Source organism: Parambassis ranga, chromosome 9, assembly GCF_900634625.1.
Source record: "Parambassis ranga chromosome 9, fParRan2.1, whole genome shotgun sequence".
Classification (NCBI taxonomy): domain Eukaryota; kingdom Metazoa; phylum Chordata; class Actinopteri; family Ambassidae; genus Parambassis; species Parambassis ranga.
The window spans coordinates 1,860,574-1,876,815 of record NC_041030.1 but is presented as its reverse complement, the minus strand read 5'-3'; the positions used below and the strand labels follow the sequence as shown (position 1 = coordinate 1,876,815).

General features: G+C 42.5%; 1 protein-coding gene across 4 annotated transcripts in view; it reads left to right on the top strand.

The window, feature by feature from the left end:
- Positions 1-15,692, top strand: part of cabin1 (calcineurin binding protein 1) — a 30,336-nt gene extending 14,644 nt beyond the window's left edge. For all 4 annotated transcript variants that reach the window (XM_028413819.1, XM_028413818.1, XM_028413817.1 and 1 more), the window contains 8 exons: positions 5,915-6,078; positions 6,168-6,264; positions 6,355-7,038; positions 8,728-8,802; positions 11,750-12,008; positions 13,547-13,705; positions 13,807-14,009; positions 14,103-15,692. In XM_028413819.1, coding sequence (XP_028269620.1) covers positions 5,915-6,078; positions 6,168-6,264; positions 6,355-7,038; positions 8,728-8,802; positions 11,750-12,008; positions 13,547-13,705; positions 13,807-14,009; positions 14,103-14,246 — 1,785 coding nt within the window. In that variant the 3' untranslated portion in view covers positions 14,247-15,692. The remainder of the gene's footprint in view (positions 1-5,914; positions 6,079-6,167; positions 6,265-6,354; positions 7,039-8,727; positions 8,803-11,749; positions 12,009-13,546; positions 13,706-13,806; positions 14,010-14,102) is intronic.
- Positions 15,693-16,242: the final 550 nt, after the last annotated feature.

The following is a 16,242-nucleotide window of genomic DNA, read 5'->3' as shown; positions in this document are numbered from 1 at the left end:
GCCTACTTTTTGTTTCTTGTGTGATTTGCAAAGCCTGAATGCTCCTGTTTTTGTTAATCGCAATCATTCAGCACCTCATCTCACTCAGTTGTCAGACATGTGCCAGACATATTTTTCATATAGTTGACTGTGTGGGCTATAAAGTCAAATGCTGACTCTAGAAAGCTTCTGGTATCAGACTGTAGAAGTGATGTGGGTCATGCCTGAACTGGAGGAGAGCTCTGTTGTGCTCTGGCTCCCACTGGGCTCTCGCAGAGCCCCTTCTGGAGGCAAACCTGCCACCCTGGCATGCCAACTGTTGGAGCTTTACTGTTCACTTTGAACCAAGCTCTTGCTTTGCTATAGGACAATGTAAACCTTTCTAAATATGAATCAAACAAGTCTATTCATCATTTACTCTGATTTCAGGGCAGTTATTACATTGTCAGCCATGGCACAGACATAATATAATCAATGATGTTCTATGAGAGGCTTCCCGAAGGATGTTTGGAACATAGAACACTTTAAAATATGCACAGTTTGAAGGCTTATCCAGCCAACCTGTTTAACCCCCACCTTTAGTCAATCTCAGCTGGCAGCTGTATTCGAACCAAACAAAATCACTCACAGTCAAGTGTTTCATAAATACATTGTCGTCATACCTTCAGCAACAGATTGATCAACACTGTGTCAGCTTCTGGCAACTGTCATGCACTGTGTGATCATATCCAACATGTGACATGATGCATGACACCTTGATGTCAAAGGGGACTTGACTTTTAGCTGAGAACACATCTTATTGAGCTTGTTGGTGAATAATAAGTCCCATAATCTAGGTCACGATGCCCTACTTTTGCTTTGGCTGGGTTACATTCACGGGGGCCTCCATAAAGTAACCTACATACAGCTGTGATGTGAGAAATGCTGAAACTTAACTGTTCTACTTAGTACTTTATTTCATCTACCTGTCATGATAACAGTTATGAATGTAAATCCTAAAGTTGAAGGAGTAATTCTTGTCACAAGTCAGCGTGTAATCTTATGACAATTCACTCGTCCAGCACCACTCACTCGCCGGGAACACTCTTCAGTGTTTTATTATTATCAATATTACTTTTCTCGACTCTGCTGGTTAACACCATACAAGTTAAAGAATTTCCCTGAGGGGCCTTCCCAAAGCGATTAATAAAGTGTATTCTATTCTATGAACACGCTCCTGTTAGACACGCAGCTCTAGTAATGTAGCACTGTTATTTGTCAATCTGTGTATCATGTCATAGATCTTGCCAGTGTTCTCCTGGGTGTCATCTTTCGGCCGACTCTGCAACATTTGAATCAAGCAGCATCCCCTTGTGTTCCCACAACAAAATACCAACAGTTATAAACTTTGAATATTCTGCATTCAATTTCAATTGAATTGAATTCAATTTTATTTATATAGCTCATTTTACAGTCACAATTGTCTCAAAGCACTTTACAGAGACCCAGAGCCTGAACCCCTGAAGAGCAACAGTGGCAAAGAAAAGCCCCCTTTAACATGAAGGAACTATGAAAACCTTCCTGCTGATAGTCGGCCGGGTAGAGGAGGAGAAGAAGAGGTAGACAGGACAGAGAGGATGAAGGAGAGAGAGAGGAACAAACATGCAGCAAACATCATACAAAACAGAGAATTAATATGACGGATATCAGTTAATAATAATTATGATACTGCTAATAGTAATAGTAATTTAAAGGTAGGGTAGGAGATTTCATTCTGATGCACATAAATTAGTGTAACGTCTCTTTACAATCCGATAGCAACCGATTAGTTCAGCAGTTTGGCTTTAAAACGAAGAATATGAATCATCTGTGGAAAAAACATCAGCCAATCCTACGAGGCGCACCTGCGCGGAGTATTGGCTGGTTGTCACTCTCTTCCTGCTCTGCGTGCACCAGAGAGGTACGTGCATGATGGCCGAAGTCACAGACTGGTTGTGAGGCGTGGCTTCGGGGTGAGCTCCGAGAGAAAGGGGCGTGTGTTTACTTTCAAAATCTGGCTGACTCTTACTGAGTTTTCAAAATCTCCTACCCTACCTTTAATAGTAATGAAAACAAGGGAGCAACAGACACTGGTGCAGGCAATAAGCATTGGAATGATCAGGGGCATGCAGGTCTGAATGAATTGAAACGATGCCGGGCACAGTGCTGCTGTAATACCAAGGCCTCTCACTGCTGAGAACGACTGTTGAGTAGTCGTGAGGAGTCCCTCAGTATTCACTCAGGCGCAGTGTTACCTCCTCCTTCCTCCACCCCTCCTGACACACACCACGCACATACATCTTGCTTACATATTCTTCCACCCACTCACACGTTTGCTTTCTGTGAAGCTACAGAGAGAATGGATGTCCTTGTTGCCACATTTCAGACAAATGTAAATCTATTCAGTCATGTAACTTTTCAAAGCGGTTTTAAATGTTACTTATAGTGACATTATATGTTATAGGTAGGCCTCCGTGTCTTGTTATATTATATTAACACAGTCTTCTGGGAAACATTACTAGCCTTGGCTTGACGTATGAAACATTTGTGTGTTCAGCTGTGCAGTGTGCTGAAGGTGGAGCTTCACTCAGAAGAACCTTATTTTTTTCTTATTGGAGGAGTGCTGGTCCAGTGAATACATTTTGTAGAAGTTGATATTTGGATTTGCATGTTTGGAGGGAACTCTGGCTGCCAGCTTGTTTCCATTGCCCTCTTCTGCTCTGCAATTGGTTGAGCTTGATATTTTTCAGCAGTCTCTCTCTCTCTCTCTCACACACACACACACCCCCACACACACATTGCCACTCACACACATACACAACAGGAAGCAGGAAAAACAAGGTGTGTTTGCTTAGTGTGTTTTGGAGGCCAGCTGGGGAGACACGACCAGAGTTGAAAGAGAGGAAAAGGAGAAGGTGAGGGTTGTTGTTGGTCTACTGCTGACTGACTGAGGTGCATGCAGTCAGTTCAGGCAGCACTGCTCTTCACCCTGTGTTTTCTGTAGCTGATAGGGCTTGAAAACCTTCAGGCTTTACCCTTAAGTGTTTTGCTTCTTTTGGTCACTATTCGTGTGTCTTCTTCTTGACACACACTACACTGGTGAAGTAGCGCTGAATGTATTTTTCAGCCAGTTTATGTTCTCTTGTTCTTTTCCTGTTGCTCCGTCTTCAGGGTGATCACGCTCCACCCCTCCCCTGGCTCTTTTTCGCTCTACTCATCTCTTCTCTCTGTTGCACTCGTTCTGTTTCCTCATTACTCTCTCTCTCTCTCACTCCTGTGTTTGTGTGTGTATTGTATGGGTGTGCACTAATGGGCGGGAATTTCTCTGCTGGCCTCTGATTGGATGGTGAAGGCCTATGAGGATTGGCTGTGCGCCTTGTATAGTGAGAGAGAAAGGAAGAGAGGAGGGGGAAAAAACTCCAGCAGGCTGGGGTCAGGGGAGAGCGGAGATAGAGTGCGTGGGTGTTTTTGTTTTGAGATGGCAGGGTTTGAAATCAGGAGAGGAACGAGTCAGCTCGTCTATCAGTGGCATACTGAGCTTATAGGCCCTGACTCCAGCGCTGTTTCTCCTCTCGCCACGGCAGCTGCCATTCTCTTCTTCTATTCCTCCTATTCTGCCATGTGCAGCTGTGCTTCCCTCTTCTCCTGTCGTGCAGCTCTCGCTGCCCCAACACCCCAAAGCAGCCCACCCCTTGCTCTCTAAGCGTGAGCCTCTTTCAGGGTGGAGGCGCTGCCAGGGCTCCTGGTGCTGCTACCGCCAGCAGGAAACTGTCCAAAAGAATACTAGCACAGACGCCGTAGAGTTGCTTTCTTTGGTGATGGTGAGTTGTTTTCTCTCTTTCCTTCTGACTTTACAAAATCAAGTGCCGAGCCAGATCAGCTGTCAAAGCATACAGTATTTCAAAATTGTCTGTTCAGATAGTTCTAATTAAGGTCTCATTTCTGCATGTCAGGAACAATTATATAAGGAAGAATGCAGGTGAATATAAAATGACTCTAACCTGCCCAATGCTAGTAGCATTAGCAGGTGACCATTTATCGTGCATAGTTTCCTTTGCTCAAGTTTTCCTTGGAGTTCTAGATCAATACACTGAAAGTGAAGTTATAAGTAGTCATTGCTGGTTGCTTGAAGGCACAATAGTTTATGCAACTTTCCTTCTGTTTGTAGTTTCCGTCATCGATAGTACAACAGGCTGAAGGATTTGTCTGTGTTTTTTTGTTTGAAGCTGACAGCTGACCTTTGTGTTTGTATTTTTTATCTTACGCTGTGCAAAAGGAAAAAACATATTTGTTTGTGGTGGTTGTACCTAAATACCTTTTTTTTTCCACTATCCAATTTACTGTCAGAAAACCCCTTTTGTACATAAACAAAAAAATATATTTATTCATTTTATTTTTTAACAGAAGATTCTCATAGTATGTTGCTCATAGTGTGTGTACTACACACACTACTATCTTAATGATCTGATTCTTGTGTGATGTATCGGGCACGTCTTTGCCAAAGCTGTCACTCATGTCATGCAGTGCTCATATTTCCTGTCTCAAAAAAGGAAAAAAAAAAAGATGCTTAAAATTATTGCTGTTAAAGTCTTATAAATCTGCTTTAGCTGTTGTGGTACAGCATAATCTGTGTAAAGCCGTGGGTCAGCTTTCCCTAAACAGATTTGCTGTGGTTGGATGGTTTGCTGATGAAGAACAACTCCACGCCATTAGAGATGATTTTCTAAGAGAGCAGAACCCACCCCCTCCTCATACTTGTCCTGATCCTGTTGGGGGCTTTTTGCAATCCGTGCATTGAAAGGTTAAAACCTTCCTTAAAGCCCTATCTGATTACATCTTATAATAATGATAAATATTCTTACACAGGCATTGGAGCTATATGATTCTTCAGATATGACCACTGCTGCTATATTAGTTCATTCAAACCTTGAATTACATGGATGCATCAAAAAATATGTGGGTTTTCTTGGATGACATGGTCTCATATTAAGATTACAATGTTTAAGTCTTTGTAAATTAGAAAGCAGTAAGTCTATCCTCAGGAATGTGTTTTGTTTGGGTTTATTTTACCTCTTCTGTCTGCTTTGTTACTCTCTCGTAGCCTTGAAAATGTCAGCTGACACTGTGCTCCCTGTGCCTCTCATGTGTTTTGTTCCTGAAACGGTCATCTTTGTTTTCTCACACACATTTTCTGTGTCCGTGCCTGTACTCTGTGACATGTGCTGCAGGACTGTAGCCTGTATGCTGCCGAGGCCACCATCTGTACTCTCATCAGTAGCTTTGGAGTGCAGAACCTCGCCTTGGTTTACCTGCTGGGTAGACATGTGCTCGCTGAAAAGGTGGACTCCATCAAAAAAACACCTCATCACGCTTTCTGCAAAGGAGAACAGGGTTTGTTGGCAGCTAGTCTGCTGGTCTGTTACATGGCTTGGACAGAACTCAACACTAATGAGGCTGCCCCTCATGTGTACACAGAGAGAAAGCTCCCCCATCCAATCCAACCTCCTGGCCAGCTAGGCCACAAGATCTCTCCTGCAGCCTTTCCGTCCCCTCATTAGGGCTTTCTTCTTTGAATGCCATGTGTTTCACTCACATTAATTCATCGTGCTTTCTCCTCTACTTTCTTTGCTTTCAGAAATTCCATGTCTCTCTTTTAATTGTTTCTGTGTGTCTCCACAGGCTTTGAAAGCCTAGAGTAGCAGCAGGAATAGCCATTAAAAGCACAAAATTCTTCAATTTTAAAAATTACCCTGTTGGGTGGTTGGCCAGTTGATCAGTTACATGTAAACAGTTTTAAATTATGTTCCTTGTTCCTGCTGCTGCTGCTACTATTACTACTACACACATTGGTGAGAAAAATAAGAAAGACAGCAGTAGAATTTAGCTTACAATTCTGCTGTTTTTTCTCTCTCTGCAGGGCATCTGGCGCATTCCTGTAGATGAGATTGATCGCCCAGGAAGTTTTGCATCTCATATGAACCGATCCATTGTCCTCTTGCTGGAGGTGCTGTCTCAGCTAAAGGATCACGATACTCTGCTGAAAGTCTCTTTCATGCTGCAGAGAACCCCTGATCAGGGAAAGTAAGTACAGATTTTGTGTAAACCTGCTGTTTTTCATACGTGTTATGTGTTTATTCCATTACATTCTCTCTCCCTTTCCTTTCTCAAAGGAAGTATTTGCGGGATGTTGATCGCCAGGTTTTGGCCAAAAGAGCATTTTTCCTAACTGTAAAAGTCCTGGAGGACAATCTGAACAGTCTCACGGGGGTAAGAACGCAGACCAGTGCAGAGAACCCCTCAGTGTTTCAGATGTCTGGCATCGATCTTTGAGTTTTAACAGGTTCTGTTGTTTTGTAGGTGTCTGAGCAGCCTCACAAAGTACCTGTGCCCTCCATGGGGGAGATGACCACAACGGACACATCCAACAGGCCCAGTTCAGAGGACAGCAAACATGCACTGCCTAAGAAACCCGGGCTTTCAGAGGGAGCCTGTGCCACTGACACAGGGCCTCGGGAAGCCTCGCAGGCTCAACTCCCCCCACTGTCATCACCAACAGATAAGGGGAGTAAGATTCAGGAGTGCTACCCTAGGAAGGTGGAAACTGTTGGGAACGAGGTGCAAAAGGCAGGGCCAGAGGAACCCATGGATATGGATACTGGCCACTGGAGGAAGCTCTCTAATACCACAGACTCTCAGGGCAACAAAACCCAGGCTGAGGTGTCCCGCTGTGGCACGGAGCCCCAGCAGAAAGTGACTGACATCACCCGGACACCAGAGCTGTCTCTAGAGGACCTAAGTATCAGTTCCAGACAGCAGCAGCTTCAAGGTTCAGCACCGAAGATCACTGTGGCTGCCGCTGGGACTGATCAGGGGATACTGCGAAAGCCAAACAGGAAGAGGAAGCTTCTAGAAGATGTAGAGTCCGGAAAAACCCTGCTGCTTGATGCCTACCGGGTGTGGCAGCAGGGACAGAAAGTCATGACCTATGACCTGGGACGCATTGAGAAGATCATGTCAGAGACTTACATGCTGATGAAACAGGTAATACTCTTCACAATGTGCTATACCTGGAACTTTGGCTATGTACAGTGATTACCATTCAGTACTGTTGTTATTTTTGCAAAATCATACACCCAAAAATAACATGAACTTGGGAAACCCCTCTAGTATCTGAATTGAAACACAACACCCACTGTAGAAAGGGGACTTTCCCTCTTTCAGCTTTCAAGAACTCCTACAAATTCAGCTCAACTTGAATCATGTTTTTACTCTCAGTAACCCAAATTCAACCTCTGTGACTTTGGTCTTTTTCCTGTTACTGTTACCACACTGCTGACTCTAAATATGGGCCTGCTGGGTGTTAAAATTAGTCTATTTTTTATGTGGTCACATAAAGGTGGGAAGCAACTGCATTTTTAGGCATTGCTGATTTATTGTTTTCACTAACTTATTGTTACAGTTCAGCACTTCTATATGTATTTGAGATAGTGTCTTAGTATTATATTATTAGGAGTTGCATGTCATTTACACTTTGAATCATTCTTGTCACAGTTCTTCATCGAGGCAGTGTTATGTAAAATTTGAAAAAGATGAGATAAGAAATCAAAGTAAACTGGCTGACAGCATGTTTTGTTTTTTTCAGACAGTAGCTTGCAGATCAGATTATTTGCTCTTCGAGACAGAGCAAAAGGGATGTTTTCTCAGAACCACCCTTTGCTAGAACCAGCCATAACATGTTTCCTGTCACCAAACAAGTTATGTAATTGATATGATAATTTCTAAAAGCGTCTTCTGACGGCGTGCCTACTTGCACAAATTGCAGTTTTATGGTCTGTTGCAGCATGGATTTATGTTAAATCATTTTATTCTTCTTTTGTTGTCAGAACATCTGCATATTGCAATAGTTTTTGTTTCCTTGCTCCTAAGGTGGTAAATCGGGTGACAGAAGAGAGCATTTCCTGCCATCAAAGTATTTCAACTTGACAAGTACAGAATAAAGGCTGCTCAGTTTTACCCATAAAGAGGCTGTGTCATCATGCAAGCAGCTCTCCCACGATTCACAGCCCAGGGCATAACTTCAGAATGTGTTCAAATGACAACTCATGTGTTATCAAACACTGTCTGTTTATGACAGTGTAGCAGTTTCTCCATCTTTGCAAAGCCGTGTTGGTCTTTCAGTCAGAATCTCCTCCCATTGTCAACATGTAATATAAGTCCAAGATTTACCAGAGTTTCTTTTAGATGTTGTGATGCTGATGTCTCATTCTGATAGAAAACAGCATATCATTTTAACATCATCACAAAGTGTGTGTGTGAATTGACAAAGAAGGTTTTGCAGGAAAGCCGTGAGCTGTCCTCTGCGGTGCACTGAAGCTTGACTCAGTATGTTTAACAATTGGCACAATTTGAAAACTGGAATGAAGATGCTGTAAAATCCCTCCCTTTGTGTGTCCCTGAACTGCTGCACATAGGCTGCTGGGGAGAAACATGGCAGTAATCCTGTTCAAGAAGTGTGTGCTCGCCAACTCCCACACATCCACCATTCGCTCAACTGGACCTTAATGTGGGCCTTTCTTTACTTGTGTTAATGATCAGAGGCAGACGCTCAAAAGAAATGCTGCTGGCTGTTATACAGGATCAAATTAACCTGTTGTTGCTTGGCCATCGTTGTGTATGAATATGAGTGTCTGAAGCTGGCCTGATGTCCCTGTTCTGTCTCTCCTGTCTCAGGTTGACGAGGATGTTGCTCTGGAGCAAGCCGTGAAGTTCTGCCAGATACAGTTGGCCACTTCTGCCCAAAGACAGGTAACGCTGTTTAGCTCATCATTCATCTAGTACAGAACACATTCATCTACTTTATACCACTAACTCCCTTTTTTATGTGGATGCCAAATACTTTTTCTTGCCACTAATAGAAACACATTGATCATGTAATACTTCAGAACAGGAAGTGCATAGGCTTTTATTAAACAACCAGGTCCAGCCATGAAATTATTATTATGCTTTTGAGCAGAGCAAGTTAAGGTTTAACTGAGCATATCATTTCTGATAACAACCATCCTGCCACTAAGTTGATATGCTCAGAATTCATTGTTGTTTTGTCTGCAGCATGGCATACTGCTTTACCAGCCACGCTAAAATCTATGTGCAGGCCCTGCCCACCTACTAGTCAAAGTAGGTTAAATACTAATTTTACTTGCTGTGTAGTTAATAATAAATAATAGAAAGTTTAAGAATATATGGTCTTTGGTGAATATGGGGACAAACATGCAGCATCTGTAGCGTATTATGCTAAACTGATGACTAACTTAGTAATTCCCCGACTTGAAGTCTATCCTGCTCCGGCCTGTCAATGCTAAATATAGCCCAAAGCATGGTGTGAATGCTGCCTGTTGTTCCTTCAGCCTCATTCAGTAGTTACCAAACTTGCGATCTTTTCAGATTGCCATTGGTATGCATGTTCCTTATGTACACAGGCAATGCATGTATTATTTCCAATATACAATAACAGAAAGAACTATGGCAAATAATTATGTCTCCGGTTCTCATATCCCTCATCAAATCATTAGTTCCTCTGCCTCATTCTGTGTTGGTGTCTCCCCCTTCTTCTCATCCCTCCTTCGCCCACACAGTCATCAAGGGTCTCTTTGCCCACATCCTGTTGTCACGGTGATGTTCCGTGAACCTCGAGCTCTTTGCTGGTTCTTTATTTCAGATTGCATTACACTTCTATTGTAAAATTAAATTCTAGCTTCTTTTTTATGTCGTTTTATTTTGGTACTAACCTCAAATGCATCAAATTCGGACATTATTATAGTGTAAAGATTTCTTTTATGATAATAAGTTGTTGTTGGTGACAGTTAAAACACATGTAGGGTCTTAACAAGACACATTCAGGTCCTCTGACATTCAGGCATTCACGATGGCTGTTATAATTGTGGCCTGATATTATCTCTGATAATAATTAGCCTGTATGTGTTGGTTGGTGTTCTTGTAGGCATGAGATCTGAATACAATGTGGGCTTCGACATAAAAGCGTGTTCTGTAGTCCTATAACTGCCGTTTATGTGTAATTACTGTGCCACCGGCTCCTGGCCTGGTGTGTGTTTGAGTTGCACTCGTATGTAATGGGTAACAGATTCACACGTTCCCTTCAGCCCGTGAGTCCTGAGCTTGAAAATGAGCAGTGTTGTTTAGAGTTTGGTCTCCATCTGGTGGGATGCATTCATCTTGCTATGAATCACTATGAAATATCCTGTCTTTGCATCTTTCTCTTCTCTACATTGGATGGCACCTCATTAACACACTCTGGTCTCACCTCCTGTCTTTAAGAAATGATATGAAGGTTTTATTGGGCATTCACAAAGGATCCACAGTGTCACTCACTGACACATAGGCAATTTAATTAAAACGTTTGCTAGGCCAGCCTTTCATTTGTATCAAAAAAGATGCCCAAAACCTGAACATAACATCTACAGCTACTCTAATCTGATTTAAAGCCCAATCTCGATAATTACAAAGAACCATCTTTCAATTCACTCCCTTGGAACTCTGCTAGCTGCCACGCAGCACTGCTCCAGGAACCTACGCTGCAGGCTGGATGCTATGTGTTGCAGTTTTTTCAGGTACAGTGTTGTTGTTGTTTTTTTCTAATGCATAGTCCCAGTGACTTGTTGGTGTCTATGTTGGTGATGTTTAATTCATAAGATATGAATCATCAAAGCTGCCTTTGGAGCTAGAGTATGCTTGAAGCTGCTGTGCCTCCCTGTGTTGGGCTGAAGGAGCTGTTGCTGTCAAAAGGTCTGGAAGGCTACTCTGTTTGTTTGATTTGTGCTCTGCTGTGTGAATCCCATGGGGAGCTTCATCACACGCAGCTGTGATTCCGAGCAACATTTGACTTCAACTCCCAACAGACAGGCTGAGAATAATGGTACAAGAGCTGTGTTATTGTCAAATTATCTTGTGCTAACATGCTGAATCTATCGAAGCCTGCCTGTCATGGCAGCCTGTGGCCTTGAAGGTTGCCTCAATGTGCAAAACTACAGATTTAATTATCCAGCTCACGTCTTAACATAGAGACAATCAGTGGCAAATATGAAGCCTATTTACTTTTTACCCTGCCTAATTAATGCTGTTAATTCTGTACAAAAAAAAATCCTCAGCTGTTTTATTTTAACTGCAGTTCTTGCATATATTCACTGGTACGTGCTTAGAAATGCGAGTTTTTATCCAACTTTCCTCCATTCGAGACTGAAAACTAGAGATGGTGTATTCATTTCTTTTAGCTGTGCTCCTCTGTGTTGCCATGACAGCGACTGTGGGAGCAGGGTGGCTGTTGTCACAGGTTGTTTGTGCAGCTCTTGTGTTTATAAGTGGTCCTCAAAAGGACACCCAGGAAAAGTGGCTCAGAGGGATGTAGTGTAGCATAGAGCTGAGCTCCACACCAGCACCCAACACATAGTCCAGCACGCGAAAACTGAAAGCCTCTGAACCTCTGAGGGACGGCAGCACAACTCTTTAAAGGATATCATTACTTTTTTAGGTGAGAGAGGGGAGACTGAAATTGCTGCTGTGTGTTTGAAAAGTGCAGTTGTATCGACTGAGGCGCGCTGCCTCACTGGCATATTGTCTTGTGTGGAGGATGAACAGTTCTCAGAAATCTACCGGAGCAGGGGTTGGTTAGCATTGCAGACGGACCCCCAAGGTCAGTCCCACAACCTTGTGACAACTGCTCTTCTTGTGTCTCCAACAGTCTTCAGGCGATGCCCCGACTACACCTAAATACAGCAAGGAGCACCGAGACATTTTCTTCCCAGCCTCCCTGCCAACGCCCGTCCTGCTCAGCCACTCCACCTGCCACCCGCTGTCCCCTGCGGACAGCCCAGCCAAAACAGCGTACGAGCCCCTGAGCAAGCTGTCCAGACCTCAGACCTCAGGCTTCCACGATCAAACACAGCACAGGAGAGCAGCCAGCCATTCCACTGCAGCCATGGCCTTCCTACAACACACAGGTACAGTGGCCTCCTCTGGCACAGTACAGTACATACATGTTACCATGTTAATGCAGTCTCTCATACTTGTACTGCTGCTGAGTTTATGTGCTCTATTCTGTGTGACCAGCAGGGGGCGCCTGTGGTCTTCCAGAGATCTGTTACATAACAGCAGACCCTGGCCTGGTTATATTTTGCCTTTTGGGTTTTGTCATCCCCCTAGACAGAGTTTTCAGAATCACTGCCCTTCAGATTGTTTTTCTGCCTGCATGAGATGGGCAGAATCATTGCTGAGCTCATCTTGAATATTCAGTTAGTCTCATATTTAATGTCTAAACATGACAATACTTCACTAAAGTTTTCACCATGAATTCCTCTAATGATTATAACAAAGGCAAACTATGATATTTAATCTCCAATGCAAATTGTTTTGATGTGTATACTGTGTAATGTTTAAGGCGTTTCTTCCTGGTTATTAATTATTGTTTAGCTTATACTGTCATTTAAGGACTGGAAGCAGTCATTTTTTTCAGATAAGTACTTAGAAGGTGGTGCTTTTCCATTAAGACAGCTTCTCTGTCTATCTTTGGTCTGCAGGTAACATACCTAACACCAAACTAAAGGTCCTGATATTTAAGCAGAGCCCTCCAACCAGCTATATTATTGTAAACAAGTCAGACTACTGTATTTTGACACATATGGAATAATAAAGATTGGCAGTGTGTTCAAATGTCAGATGAGAGCATCCAAACATGTGACACACTCATTGTGGTTGTTTACAAAGCTGCCTCAACAGCCCTCCTCTGTACAGTCATCGAATCAAACTGGCCCCATATTAAAGGGCAGGTGGAAATCTGTTAGAACGGGAGGGGGGCAGCGTTCTGCCAGAACAATGAAATGAGCTCTCAGTTTCTCCTAATTACTAAGCTAACATTTAAGTCCATAAAAACTGCTAGTTATACTCCATATGTTTCAAATATTACATGCTTTTCTCAAAGAGAACGTATATACAAATATGATTATTAGATTCTGATATTACACTATATATTAAGTTTTTATTTGCATATCATACATCTGTGGATCTATTACAGTTCCCTAAAGTTGGATGACTTTTAAAATCTGTGCAGATGCATGTAAAAGTGTGTTTGCATACGCATACATTTGCATGCACACCCTTTAGCAACAAGCAACACTGCACCAATGTGTATTATGTAATGGTTTCCTAGGCAACATTATGGGTGAAGTCTGAGAGAGTATTAGATCATTTTTGTTTTCATTTTTGTGTCTGAGCTGCAAGGGAAAATGTTTACACTTAGTTCTCATGCAGTCATTATAAACAATGAAGTGTGACAGTTATTGTCTGACAGTAAATGGCAACATTTGATTTATTTCATTTTGCTTTATTTATGTTTTACATCAAAGTATGAGCTTCTTTATGTGTCCCACAAACCTTTTGATTCTGATGACCTGCATAGAGATAAAAAATTCCAATAAGACATTTGAGTTTTATATTATATCTGAATAAGATGACTAACATGTATGGTGTGTTTAACCTATAGAGGAGCGTGAGGAGCCTTCAGAGGGACTTTTATATCGACAGCAGGAGTCGCACCTTTGTCAGCAGATGAAACTCGCCACTGTATCCCAGGCACAGGAATCAGCAGTATCCTGGTTCCAAGAGGAAACTGCCACATGTAGCACCACACAACCATGCCCAGGTCAGAAACATTTAAAATGAAATAAACCTGTAAGTATTAATGATAGCACTCATAGCTTTTACAGACTCTGTATAAATACCCTCTTTATGTCTCTTCCTCAGACCAGCAGCAGTATGCCAACAGTGACCAGTCAAAGCTTCCAGACCCCAGCCGAATCCGCTCTCGAGTCCCACCCAACATGCCAAAGCTTTTCATCCCTTCCACTGTTACCAAGTTCCCACCAGAAATTACAGTAACACCTCCAACACCCACACTTCTCTCACCTAAAGGCAGCATCTCAGAGGAAACCAAACAGAGACTTAAGGTATGAATAAGCACGCCATAACCACACATACATGTCCATCTCTATGTCTAACCTAAGACTCAACAGTGACCCCTGGTGTCTGCTCCTGTACAGAACGTCATCCTGTCATCTCAGTCTGCTGCCACGGTCAAAAAGGACACTCTGAGCCAGCCTGCTCTGGAGGTGCAGGAGACCTCCAGCCAGGAGTCGTCTCTGGAGAGCGAGTCTGACGAGGAGGACGATTACATGGACATCTGAGCCCCTTAAGCCCTTGTGTGCACACTAAAACTAAACTCACATCCTGGCCTGATGCCAAACCCTGTGTTCCCCTGCCTTTAAAAAAAGGAATAGTTCACATCATTGTAGCCATCTGTGTTGATCCTTATGTACACTCCCAAACAAAAACATTACAGTATTCTCATTGGCTAACATGTCACAGTGTCATCGGCAGTGTACATGACAGGCGATGATGGCTTTAGTCTGTAAATGTGCCATTTATGCATTTTCCTCATCAGCTTATTGAGCTCTCCTGCACCCAGCTGTACACTGGATATGGACAAAAAAAAGACTTGGAGCCTTTTAAGCCAGCCAGTCCTGCGTTTATGCATCTTTTCTCTGTTGTATGCTAACTGTGTCTCCAAGCTGCAGCTAAACGCTCATATTCTCTCTGAGGTGCCTCAGTCCGGATCAATGCTCAGCAGCATGCACCTGCTGTCCTCCACTTTGATAGTTTACTTTGGCATGAGATTTTTCATCTATAGCACACAGCACATTGGTACATGATATATTTCAGTGAACATAAACGTGAAATGAGGACAATCGGCTGCATCCGAGGTTTGTCTGCGGCGCTAACAAGCCCCGCATCCTCACATCCTGTAGCAGATTGGAAATGTTTACACTTTACTATTCGGGATGTTTTTTTTTCAGTTTGCACTTAATTTTGTGCTATTTTTGTACTCACTGTAATTCTTGTAATATTTTGTCCTATATATTTTTCTTTTGTGTGCGTTTGTAGCTAAGAGGAACAGTTCTTACCAGGAGACGTCCTGTCACCAGCACTGATCTGAATGATATGGAAACGGGGTTTTCAGTTAGTAGAAATTAGCTTTTGTACATATCATAATCCAAATATCTTTCCAATATGTTTGGCTTTAATGGGTTGAGTATTAAGCTGGAGAAATGTGTGCATGTGAGAGTGTAAGCATCAGGAAAAGGGTCACTTCTGTTCCGATTGGAATTGAACTGCATGCTGAGGAAGACTTTCTAATACCGATGCCTTTCCACTGAAATCATTTTGGTAAATTTGTCACAATTCTAGCTTAACTCAGAGGAAGACAACAGAATGTTTTTTACAGATTGTTTTCTATAAAATATTAAAGAAAGATATTTACTGATTATGTTTCTTGAAAGCTGTCTAAAATTAATTTTTGAAAAAAAGGACACAAGAGAAGAATTGTAAACTGTTACCCTTGATTAAAACAAAGCTCTTTTGCATTTTTCTTTCTTTTCTTTGTTTTGTTTTGGTGTCATATACTTTTCTATTGTTCTGCAGAACAGCTGGGAATGTACCACAGCTACAGAGGCGACCAGGTTAACAGCTGTAGCTTGGCCCTCCCTGGTGTAAGCTGCAAGAGTGAAGTTGTTGTCTTTGTATGGACTGAAAGCATTATCGATGTCAAACCAAAAATATATTTGAGAAACCTATTTGTGTGTGCTGCTGAGAGTCCTTGCATAACATCACACAGTGGTGGTTTTTGTAGCACTGGCCTTGTGAGCATATGAGGAAAACGGTAAAGTACCCATGAGGCCAGTTGGTAACACACATGACTAACATAGCCACATTTTTATTAGACCTTGGGACACATGATCCATTTTGCATGCAGAGCCTAAGAAAATTAGATTTTTTGGACTGAAAGCACCAAATATCTGTTAGCTATTGTTCTCTATACAGCATGCTGACAAATGCTGGCTGGATAGTTAGTACTCCATCTTAACTCTGTTTTTGTGTAAAAATATAATAAACATCATTTGATTATAGTGGGACAATACTGCACCCCCTCTTCATAGGATTTAATGAGTTGAGCTGCAGCAGGTGCTGCTGATCATCAGTCCTTGATGAATTGATCATCAGCAGGTTACAGACCTCTATAAAAACAGACGTTTGGCAGTTTGCTGCTCTGCAGCATCCAGGTGTGTGTTAACACAATGACAAGAGAGAGAGACAGAAACAATGGTGTTAGAGCAGCAACTGTTG